This window comes from Suncus etruscus, chromosome 3, assembly GCF_024139225.1.
Source record: "Suncus etruscus isolate mSunEtr1 chromosome 3, mSunEtr1.pri.cur, whole genome shotgun sequence".
Taxonomy (NCBI): Eukaryota; Metazoa; Chordata; class Mammalia; order Eulipotyphla; family Soricidae; genus Suncus; species Suncus etruscus.
The window spans coordinates 164,688,373-164,700,747 of NC_064850.1; the positions used below are offsets into that span (position 1 = coordinate 164,688,373).

The window sequence follows — 12,375 nt, forward strand, 5'->3', positions numbered from 1 at the left end:
TGAGCAGTCAGTTAGATGCATATTTGTCTGCCCTGTTTACGTACACAGGATTTTACCTGTCTTAATGGCTCTTACATCACTCCTGTTCTAAATAAAAGATATATCCCAAACTATTGTAAGACTCAATATGTAAAGATATCAGTTCTTCAATTTGTATACAAATTCAATATTATCCTAATTAGTAGCTCAGTAAGATTTTTGTAAAAATTGGCAAGCTAATTAAAATGTCCTCTTGGTAATTCAATATACAATCTAATAATCTACCATAAAATTAAGAGAGAATGTATTTTTGACAAGCCAAAAAAAAACTGACTATAGAAGAGGAAAATGTTCAGAATCCTATAGATACATATCTTTTTATGATAACAATAATGCTATGTAAAGAAATGTTGACCTTTTTCACTAAAAATGGGTCAATTGTATATATATTGGGAAAATATATTTAGTCCTAGTCTCTCAAGTACACAAAAAGTCAAAGGGACCTTAGAAATGACAGGATTTAGGGCATTTGGCTTGCATGCAGTTGACCATGGTTTATTCTTTAGCACTGTATGTGGTCCCCTGAGCACCATCAGGAATTATCTCTGAGCACAGAGCCAGAAATAAGATGTGTATGGTCCCCAGACAAACAAACCCCAATTTTATATTTATTGTAATATAAATAAATATAAATGTATAAGATATGAAATATTACTGTGCACAGATTGGGCAATTAAAATTCTCAAAAAGAGAGCAAGTCGGCATGTGTATGAAACACTACATTCCCATAAACTACATAAGTGTTTTATTAAATTTCTTTGATCAAATAATCTAAAACACTGGGTAGCAGTTTTGAATAAAGATGAATCTAAGCTTATCAATTACCTGGAAATCTTAGTCCTAAATACATACTGCACATATTTACATAAGATCACCAAAATATATATTCTTCATGTTCATAAAAGCCCTATTCAAAGTAACCACAAATTTTAAAATAATACACTGTGAAATGGATCATTAAATTATGATCATTTGTACAGTTACCATAGTTATAGAAATTATGTATATAATTTAATACAAGGCAACCCTACACTGAAATGATTAGAAGTGATCTTCAAGTACATTTGACTCAGATTAATTGACTCACAGATGTAATGTTGAACAAAAGAAGCTAGTTATAGAATGTTTCTTTAAACAGAGAAGAACCAAAAGACCTACCTGGTCTATCTTACTAAGTGAGGTAGTAAAGGGAAGCATTAAAACAGACTGGTTATCAGATGCATTTATCTTATTTTGTGAAACTTTTCTGTATATAGTTAAAATACACCGAATTACAGTGCATCAAAGAGAAATTAGAAATATGAGCAGACAGAAGTGAGTGAAATGGTAAGTTCATAAGGACTGAAGGCAAGAAAGAACTTCTGAAGATGAGCACTATGAGATTACAAGAGATTTGTGATGGGATAAGAGATTTAGATGAATTGAGGCCTATGATCAACAGATAAAAATTTGGATAAAATATTTCTAAGATAGATTAGTTATAAATGGTGCTGAGAAATGGTATCTAAAGAATTGAAGTGAAAATGATGATGAGGGGCCAGAGAGATAGCATGGAGATAAGTCGTTTGCCTTGCATGCAGAAGGTCATTGGTTCAAATTCCAGCATCCCATATGGTCCCCTGAGCCTGCCAGGAGCAATTTCTGAGTGAGGAGCAATTTCTGAGTGCAGAACCAGGAGTAACCCCCTGAGTACAGCTGGTGTGACCCAAAAACCAAAAAAAAAAAAAAAAAGTAAAGAAAAAAGAGAAAGAAAATGGTGATGAAAACTGAAGTTTTATTTTTTATTTTACATTAAAATTTTTAATTGAGGAGGCCAAAGCCATAGAACATTAGATAAACCAATTGCCTTGGCTGTGACAGACCTGGGTTCAATTTCCAGAATCCCATCTGGTATCCCATGTCCCACCTAGAATGATTCCTCCACCTAGAATGATTCCTAAGTATAGAGCCAGGAGTAAGTCCTAAGCAATGTAGGTGTGACCCCAAAACAAAACAAATTAATTTGAATTATGTGGTTAACAATACAATCAATAATTAATACAATAAATAATTAATAAAATCAATGATTTCTTTTGCACATAATTCCAACATCACACCCATCAGTGTACCTACCCATTTCATCCCCAAGGACCCCAACTCTTCTCCCTTGGACCACTTCTCCTATTATGTTGCTTTTGGACCATATTTTTAAAGGCAAGGAATTGAGACTCTCTCCTACTGATCCTTGAGTAGGTGTATGATGATATAAGTCAGAGACTAAAGGAGGGTAATGATAACGTGATTTTTTTTTTACCAAAATCTATATTCATTTACCTGCAAGAGTAAAATACAACTTAAGTGATCTTAAGCAGAGAAACAAGAATTGCTATTTTCACTACTGAAAGACTAGGGTGGAATTTCAAAAAGGAGTTTGAATAGCAGATCAAAATGTTAAAATTATCACAAAACTGCTCCCTGCCCTCCCTTCACTGTCACTTTCTCCTTTCTTTCTTCTTCATCTTTCTCATTTCTCTCTGTCTCCTCTTCCTTTTCCTTCCTCTCTCCCTTTCCTCTGCTCCCTATTCTTCATCTCTACTATTCTTAAGTAAACTTCATTCACAGATAGTCTTTCATTTTTTTTGGATTTTGGGTCACACCTGGCAGCGCTCAGGGATTCCTCCTGGCTCCACGCTCAGAAATCGCTCCTGGCAGGCTCGGGGGACCATATGAGATGCCAGGATTTGAACCAATGACCTTCTGCATGAAAGGCAGACACTTTACCTCCATGCTATCTCTCCGGCCCCTCACAGATAGTCTTTCTATAGTGAAAACTATAGGCATCTCTAGACTAACCTCTAATTTATCCCTGTAGGAACCATGAAAAAAGTACAAGGATGGCAGAGTTTGATTATACCTTGAAGAGGCAAAAGTTAGCCTCACCTTGAAACACATTCATCAACATTGAGGGAATGGCATACAGTGTCTACCATGGTTGTTAATGCCAATGAGTCTAAAAGTCATTGGTTATTGGCAAAAGAGGGTAAGGAAAGAAGAGGAAAAGTCAGCGCTGTATTTTCTGTAGGAGCTGGGCCACACCAAGAACTCCCTGTGGAGGAGGAAAGCAGATGGAAGCCTACTCAGGCCACAGCTGCTCTGAATCCCACAGGGGAGTGTAGGGCAGTGGCATCAAAGTGGAATTATTTTATCTCTACCTCACTGTAAAATGGATCATTAAAATATGATCGTTTGTACAGTTACCATAGTCATAGAAATTATATATATAATTTAATACAAGGCAACCCTAAACAGAAATGATTAGAAGTGATCTTCAAGTACATTTGACTCAGATTATTTACATTTAAATTTCTCCATTTGAGAACTTTGTCCTCTCCTGAGATAGATCCAGTGTTCTCTTTTCATTTCAAACAGCTTGTTCTTTCGTTTTCTTCATCTATTTGTCTGTAATGCTGATCTCACTGTTCATCTTGTCTTTATATGCATTTCTCTTTTCCTGACACCTTGTCTTAGGGAGGAGGAGGAGGAAGAAGAAGAGGAAGAAGAGCAGCCAGTCACGGAGCCCAATTCAGATGAAGAGAGAGAGGAAGATTCCTTTTGTCAGGGCAAAGACAGGTACCAAGGGCTGGAGTCTCACACTAAAAGCCCGAGGCTCCACTCTGAAGCTTAGTTTGAAAACACTACGCAAAAGTTACTATGTCTCCTGCACACTGTACCTCACAGACTCACACATAAAGCCACAGAAGGACTAATTTCCTCATAGTGCCTAGGCATGTTGGCATTCAGGAATGAATTTTAAAGGAAAATGCTGTTTTCCTAATGGAAATATCCCACTGCTTCTCGCCACACTGTTTCTTCCTTCGTTGTATACTTTGGCTCAGTCAGATTGATGGTGACTAAAAAGATATTCATCTCTGTTCAGATATTTAATGCTTTCAACACTATAATATGAGTAGCTTCACAATTCCTCTTTTTTTCTACTAATTTTACCCATATAATATTGAAATAGGTAAATCAATACCAGATTCATGATGCAAATTTGCATTTTATCCAAATGGACAAGCGTGCTTTTAATTCTATATAGAATATAAAGATGTCCAAGTATTCTCAGAGCAACTAATGAAGTTCTAGCACCCTTACATCCTCTCTTTGTGTGTCCCGTGTTTATTTATTAAGGAACAGACACTTTTACATATTTCAATTTTTGTATTTTACCAATATGTGCATAAGAAATTAAAATTGAGCATACTTATAAGGCTGCAGGTAAGGTGCTTGCATATGGCTGACGCAGGCAAGATCCCCAACATCCTCTATGTTTGTCAAGCTCATCAAGAGTGATTTCTGAGTGCAGTGTCGGGATTGACCTCTGAGCACAACTGGGTGTGGCTTCACCCTCTCTCTCAATTGAATATGCTTAGTTTCATATTCTAATAATCGAAAACTATTCTAAAATTGTTTTCTCCATTTAAATGACCACCACTCCAAGCTAGATCTTTACTGCTTTTTCTGCAAAAAAACAAAACCAAAAGAATTTTGGATGAAAAGGCATAACCTTTTTTTCTTATCAACTCAGTCAAAGGAATTCTTTCTTTTGCAACTCTCCAAGCCACCAATGTGCAAAAAGTGAAAACCCTCAATAGGCTCTTTTGACATGCTGGAGCTTGTTGTCCCCAGAACTCAGGAGCTCCAATTTGAGCTGGCAAACAGATGTTCTTTCACATTTGTAAATGCTTGGGAAAAAAGTCATCGTGAGAGGGAGAGGAAAATGCAAAGGATGAGTAGGGGAGAGGACAGGGAGAAAGAGACAGAGGTAGAGACAGAGACAGAGAGAATGGAAATGAATATAACCAGAATGTCAGAACAAGAGGGAGAAATTCAGCATTAATAGGATCCCTAGCCTGTGCCATGTGCATTGTATTGGGGGACTTGTTTTTCAATTGGTGCCCTCTGAGAAAGAAGAGGTTTAGTAGACTTCTTCTCATTAGGTTTTAAGTGAATGAACCACAGGGAGGTCTTCAATAAATGCAGATACAGATCCAAACACTCCTCAATATGTGTGTTCTGTTGCAACCATATAAAGCCTTCAACCGTTCATGGCTCACACAGTACATCACCAACCAACCAGATGGAAAAATCTGGCTGGAAAGTGAAATCTTCAAAGGCATCTCTGTTGACTGACTTTACTCTTCACTAAGAGACATGTTCATTTTCCTGCACTCTGAAGTGACCTTAGAATAGAAACTGATGCTAGAGGACATCCTTGACCAGAGATCTTAGTCAAGCTTTCCAGATTTTGGAAGTAACAGGGCACATAGCAAATACCGGGACTTGATCTTGACAGTGTCCATAGAAATTATTTGTTCCCAGACATAAATCTATTATATCTATTATACCTATACCTATTAAAAACTATTAAACCTGTACATGGGCTTTTATACTTATATTTAATTAAATATCTATTAATAAACTGATACATAAGCCCACTATACCTATGCCTGTTTTTATTATACACACATAGATAACACAAACACAAAAGTACAATATAGCCAGAACTATTTCTGCATTTTTCTGCTGACTTGTTGCCTTCCACTGTGTCCACTTCTTGCTAGCTGCTGCTTTTTGTGTACCTAACTTCTATGTTCATTATTTTGAGCACTTTGTGTGCCCACTATGTGCATTTGTCACATGTGTCAATATGTGTGCGAGACCTGCATTGAACTAGGCCCTTCTCATTCTCTTATCAAGGCTGGAAATCAAGATGTCCCTGTCCTTCTGTCCAGAGACAGCTTAGGACCTGACACAGGAAGCAGTTCAACCTCCATTCTCCATGCTTAGGGATGGGCTTCAGGTTCTCTGGGAGACTTTGGTTTTGAAGAATGTAGATTTGACTTGGATTCTCAAGTCAGAAAGTTATGCATCAAAATATCTAAGTAGTTTATCTAATCCAGTTCCCTGCAGCTAGGAGGTTCTATAACTGGAATTGGGAGATTAAGGTCTCCTTGCAGTGTTAGACTCGTGTTTGAGTCCTGAGAAGCATGTGAAATGGGTAAATTTGCATTAATTGTGCCTCCCTCTGACTCTGCCTTTCTTGCTGATATGCTTTCTGTTCTCTTGTTCTTTCTGCTTTTGAGAAAAGTGCTGAAAACAGTTGCTGAAGTTTAGGTGTGTGAAATCCCACCACTCAAAGCAGGACATATTTTAGGAGAACTGATTGACAAGAGAAGAAGAATTAAATTTGAAATGGTGACATTTTAAGTAACAACAAAGTCAGAGTGGAGAAACAGACTGAGAGGATGCAGGAGAGCCTTTGGAGCTCTATTACTGCTTTCCCATAAAGCCTCTGTTATCCTAGAGGCCAGATAGGTTCTTTCTCTAGATAGACAACACCATGATTGTTGGGAAACCAAAGCTGCTACTGCTGGGCTTTGAGGCTGCAGAGAGAGCTAAATTCTGAAGCAGTTGCCATACTAATAGAGGGGTTTCACTGGGTCTTTTCTCTTTCATAATTTCTCTCTCAATTTCTTTTCTTCTCCTTCATCTCCTTTTCACTCCTTCTTGCCGAGCCAGCAGCCAGGACAGCCCTACCTCAGAACAGAACCCCACAGAAAAGGATGCTGCTTCCCGAAGTCCAGTCCTTTCTACGGCCTCCAGCACCATCTCTCAGGAGAAGCAACTTTCAATCAGCTCAGCAGCAGGGAGCTCTTTGTGCTGTGGGACCTCTGGGTCTGCTCTACTGTCACCCCCCACACCTGCACCAGCTGCTCGGCCCTCCTCGCCCACACCTGGGCCCCCAAAGGCTTCACCCCCCATAGAAAAGCTGCCTTACGTGCCCCATAGTCCCTTTCACCTTTTCTCCTATGACTTTGAGGATTCACCTATCACCAAGGAGAAGGATGCTGAGGTGCAGAAGGAAAGCAGGTAGATGTGGCCCTTGAGGATGTGAGCATGAGGCTAACCTGGGGAATGAGACACAGCATGTGAACTTGACACCTGGCTTGTCTTCTGATGTTAGTGTGTGTGAATTCAAAAAGGAAAGCAGTTGGTTCACTTTCTGACCTCTGATTAAATTGTTAACACTATTTAGACAAGATACAGAAGAAAACCACCATCTGCTTGGATTAAGGAACTCAATTTTAATCATAAAATTACTAAAATGGTTCTGGTTTTGTGTAGGGATTTGTGTAAGGATTGGTGGGACTGAAGAGAAATGACAAGGGTTGGAGTACTTGCTTGCATGTGCCTAACCCTGGTTTGATCCCTATGATCTTTAGCTATGAGAAGCCCCTGAATACCAAAAAGGTGGCCCCCAAACCAACCTAACAACAAAGAAACATGCATGTTGGCATGGTGTGTCAAGATCTATACATCTATTACCTATTCACCTGGTACAGGGTCTTTTCTGATCAAAGAAATAGAGCAGTGTGCTTTATCATGTTGCATGCAGCTTAGTAAATAAGGACTTCCTTCCTTTAACACTTTCTCTAATTCTCTCCATTCAAGCACTTACTCTTCTTCTGAGCCCTACAACTTCCAGTCTTTCTCTTCTAATAGGTGGGTGTTTTATTTTCTTTCCTCTACTTTTAAATTTGGATACTAATATATGCAATTTTTCTGAAGATTGCTGAGAGCCTCCGAGGAGATGGCAATTGCAGTTTGAATAATATAGAAATGTCTATCATTGGTGCGACATATCTGTGCAAATGAGAAGCTGTGTATTTGACTTGGAATAAACTTTGTTGGCAGCATCCCCCTCCCAGTAGTTGTGGTAGCCCACAGGGTGATTCTGGCCACCAGAGGCATGATTGTCTCAGCTCCAGACAAGAGATGCCTGGATATGGCTGCCTCCCAGTTGGTCTTTAGAAGACCACTTGGACTTCACTACTGCTATGGAATTGAGAGAAGGGACCAAGAACATATATTGCTGAAATTAATATAGACATAAATGGAGGAAAAATACCTGGTGCTTATAAAGATTTTCATAACTTTAATGGAGAAAAGTTTATCATTTTAAGTCAGATTTTTGGCAGGAATTTGTATAGTATATAACATTGTTATAATTGTTAATTTTCAGATAACCGCTTACTGTTTTTTTTTTTTTTGTCTGTGTGGCACAAATTTGACAGAGCAGTGGTGACTGATCTGTCAGAGTGACTACAATGAAAACCAAAGAAAGAACCTAAAAAAACCCCAAACCCCACTCCAAACTTGAACAGTGAATCAAGTAAATTGTATGATCCAGTTAGTTTGGCTAAAATTGAGAGGCAAAAGTGGGCAGACTGGGGTATTGAATTAATCATTTAACCATTTGAAAAAAAACAAAGGAGAAGGATAGTGTTATGCTGGTTTTATTTCCATAACGTCATTTGTACTTAATTTTAGTAATGTAATCCTGTTAAAGTATCTACTAGATATTCACTTTTGTTGTAGTTGCCTTGGGAGAAAACAAGCTGTGTCCAGGCAGCTGGGTGAAGCATGACTGAAAGCTGAGGACAGGGTCCGGTGGACTCAGAGGGAGGTCCTCGTAGAGCCACTTTTTTATTCATTTTCTCTTTCCTTCTTTTATGTTATTTAATCTTTTGCTGATCTGTCTTCTCTGAGGCTTGTAGTTTGCTTGTTGTCTTAAAAAAACAGATGAACACACTTAAAGTAGCTGCTGATCTATTGTACATTGAAAGTTTTTTTTTTTAAGAAAAGATGAAGTAAATGAATGCCCTCAAACCAAGTACTATGAAGGTGGGGGATGCCAGGAGAGTAAGGGTAAATTGCATAATGTGAGTTTCTACATGCCTGGTAAAATGATAGTACCTGAAAATGAGCACAGATTTGATATGTGACATCAAACAATCAGCCCAACAGAAAAGAATTAGCAGCACAGGAGATCTATAATTACTTTTATTTGTGTATACATTTACTTTTTAAGTAAAATTTTTATAAGAAAGGAAAAAAATTATTTTTGTTTTTGGATCACACCAGCAGCGCTCAGGGGTTACTCCTGGCTCTACGCTCAGAAATTGCTTCTAGGAGGCTCAGGGGACCATATAGGATGCTGCGATGTGAACCACTGTCCTTTTGCACGCAAGACAAATGCCCTACCTCCATGCTATCTCTCCGGCCCTATTTTTATATTCTATTTGTAAAAACTGATAGTCTTATTATACAGTCTTATTATTACATATAGTTTTGGATTTTTGAGAATATTCTATAGTTACAGTTGCTCTCTGTATATGATATCACTATGTTTTAATTCAACCTGTATATATAGTTATATATTTGAATGCTATCACTTAAAATTGACTATTATATTTATATTAATGATGTTATGTTGATAAATAATATACTTTATTATTCTCAATTTGTTACCTGATAACATAGTTGCCAGTTTTTTGCCATGTTTTCTGTATTCTACTGAGTATCTTTGTGCATTTATGAATATATAAACATACTTTGGGGCCCAAGCAGTAGCACAGTGGGTAGGGCATTTGAATTGCATGCAGCCAACCTGGGTTCAATTCTTGGCATCTCATATGGTCCTCCAAGCCTGCCAGGAAGATTTCTGAGAGCAAAGCCAGATGTAACCCCCCCCCAAAAAAGACATACCTTATGTTAGATTCCCAAAATTAAACTTCTTCTATCAAAGGATATCCATAAGTTGTTCTAATTTCTTAAAACAGTTGTTGAATGAATGAATGACAATGTATTATTCAACCTCCTTTTTGCTATAATGTTGATGAGAAAAGAAAAATTGACTCCCTTGTGGTACCATTGACTGTTCTCCCTAAATCTATGTGAATTTTCTTCTAGGTTCTAATATTTTTTCTCATACACAAAGATGTATTCATTAGGTTCACTGGTATATCTCAACTGTCCTGGTGTGGGTTTGTGGGTTTGTGGGTTTGTGTCTCTATGTCAATGCAAATATGTCTCAGGTTGGATCTTACTTTGTGTCCTGAGGTAGTAGGATAGACTCAGTCACTTAAGATTCTTAATGAGACTAAAAGACTTAGAAAATGAATCATATCAACTTGTTTATTTATTTATTTTTGGTTTTTGGGCCACACCCAGTGATGCTCAGGGGTTACTCCTGGCTATGCGCTCAGAAATTGTTCCTGGCTTGGGGGACCATATGGGACACAGGGGGATTGAACTGTGGTTCATCCTAGGCTAGTTCAGGCAAGACAGACAAACACCTTACCACTTGTGCCACTGCTCTGGCCCCTGTTTATTTACTTTTAAGAAGTATTTGGAGCTTATATTTTTAAGGTTGGTGACGTTTGTGTAACCAGAAGTATTCTATAGGAACATAACTTTTGCTTGTGTAAACAAACTTAGGGTAATTTTTATATATCATTTTACTTAAAATCACATGTACACAACTTTGAAGACTTTTGCTATTTCTGTCAATGGGTGTTTGAATGCTCTGGATGCAGAAAATATATTGTGCCTATATCATAGTGTTTCCTGGGATGCTATACCTCCAAATATAGCATTCTAACCAGTTTAGGGGAAGGAGCTCACAAATCCTTCCTGTGGAAGTTGAGCAATCTCTGAGTTTTGTTATTTGTCATAATGAGTGACATGCAAGGGCTTCAGATGATGGTTTATTTCCTGAGGATGCACTGAGTGATGAGAACTTCCTACAGACTTCTAAAGCAATGTTCTTCAACTAGGGGCCATATGGAAAATTCAAGGGGGAGGCAGGTGAAAAGTTGTGCTAAATAATGGGGCTACCACCTAACTTTAGGTAGATAGAACTTTAGATAGAACATGGGGGCCACAGGAAACAAAGAAATCAGAAGTACATGTGGGGGAGAATATGTTGAGAAACAATGAGAATATATTAAGAATCTGTTCTGAAAAACAGGAAAATCTAGAATATACAAATCCTGAATATTTCAAATATAGCTAGGAAATTGTACATGCTCACTTAACTATTAGTGCCTATAATTTGGTTCTGGAGGAAATATTTTACAGAGATGGGAATATATGCTCCAAACCACAGGTGTTCCTAAGACTTGAGAATTTTTCTTCTTGATCTCAAGGCACATAATGAGATTGTAATTAATGAATTAAATTGACCTGTAAATATCTGAAGCAGAATTTTAAATCAGATTTTCCTTTAGCTACTATAGCTCCTTTATAGAATTTATAGTAATTATAGCTCCATTTAAGGCAAAAATTGTCTTCATGATTCCAAAGAAATTATTTTCAGTTCTGAGTTTATGTTAAGAAATAATATTCAGATACACTAAAAGGTAAGGGATGTTTATTTCACTCCTTTGTTATTAATCCGGCTAACTATATGGAGTTATAGAAAACTTCTCTAATGAAAAAAGAAAACACATTTTGTTGTAGATTGAGCATCCATTCCACCTTCATTGGAGATAAAAAGGATAAGAAAAAGGGGAGAAAAAAATTTGGTGACAACTACCAAAAAAAGAAAGGAGAAAAAAAAAGAAAGAAAAATGGGAGGGAGGGACTTCAGAGCATAAAAACCGGCTAACCTTTGCAAAAGCTGGCTCCCTGTGTGTGACACCAGGCGGGGAAAATCCGCGAAAGTACACCGGCCCAGTGGGGCTCAGCTGTGAAAGACTGTGAGTGTGACCTGTCTATGTCTGTCTACTGTCCTCTTGCGTGAAACTCTTGCGAGTGGGGCAAAAAGAGGCTCAGAGGAGCACGGCCGCTCCGCTTCGCTACACGGCCGTGCACTCTTTCTAAGGAAAGAACTCCATTGCAACAAGAAGGAAAAAGCACACTAAGAACGGCGCTATATCACAGAAGCAAACATTTCTCTCTGGACTGTCTTCTCTGTTGCATGCTCGGGCCTAAGATTTGACCCAGTGTGAGGCTTCATCCACGGAGGACTCCCCTCCCTTAGAGGCAAGTCAGCCCATCCAGAAAGGGAGGAGCCAGAGGAGTGTGCTGCCTACATCATATAGAAAATGAATACCACTACAACACGTAGAAAAACCCACAATACAAGTGTGACAATGGGGAAACAACGCAGGCCAGCATCAGACATAGAGAATGAAGATGACAATTCTGAGGACCAGATAATGACTGAACAACTAATCAATCTCTCAGATAAGGACTTTAGACTAGCAATATGGAAGGTGCTCAACAGACTCCAAGAAACCATGGATCGAGTTGAACAGAACACTAATAAGAACCAAGAAAATATGAAGGCAGAAATGACAAAACTCCAAACTGAAATAACATGTCAACTAACAGGACTGAAAAAGTCAGTAAACGAAGTGAATGACAAAATGGATAAGCTCTGGGACAGGGTATCAGAAGCTGAGAATAGACTTGGTGCTGTGGAAGATGAGATACATAACAATTCCA

At 38.2% G+C, this 12,375-nt stretch overlaps 2 protein-coding genes across 4 annotated transcripts in view; one reads left to right on the top strand and one right to left on the bottom strand.

Moving 5' to 3' along the window:
• RPRD1A (regulation of nuclear pre-mRNA domain containing 1A) overlaps positions 1-12,375 on the bottom strand; it is a 1,137,547-nt gene that overhangs the window by 595,768 nt on the left and 529,404 nt on the right. The gene's annotated exons all lie outside the window — the stretch shown is intronic.
• Positions 1-12,375, top strand: part of FHOD3 (formin homology 2 domain containing 3) — a 514,974-nt gene that overhangs the window by 363,622 nt on the left and 138,977 nt on the right. The window contains exons 11-13 of one of the 2 annotated variants that reach the window (XM_049769642.1): positions 3,547-3,648; positions 6,601-6,951; positions 7,534-7,584. The exons of the other annotated variant lie outside the window; for it this stretch is intronic. Of the exons in view, the coding sequence (XP_049625599.1) occupies positions 3,547-3,648; positions 6,601-6,951; positions 7,534-7,584 (504 nt within the window). The remainder of the gene's footprint in view (positions 1-3,546; positions 3,649-6,600; positions 6,952-7,533; positions 7,585-12,375) is intronic. 2 annotated transcript variants of the gene reach the window in all.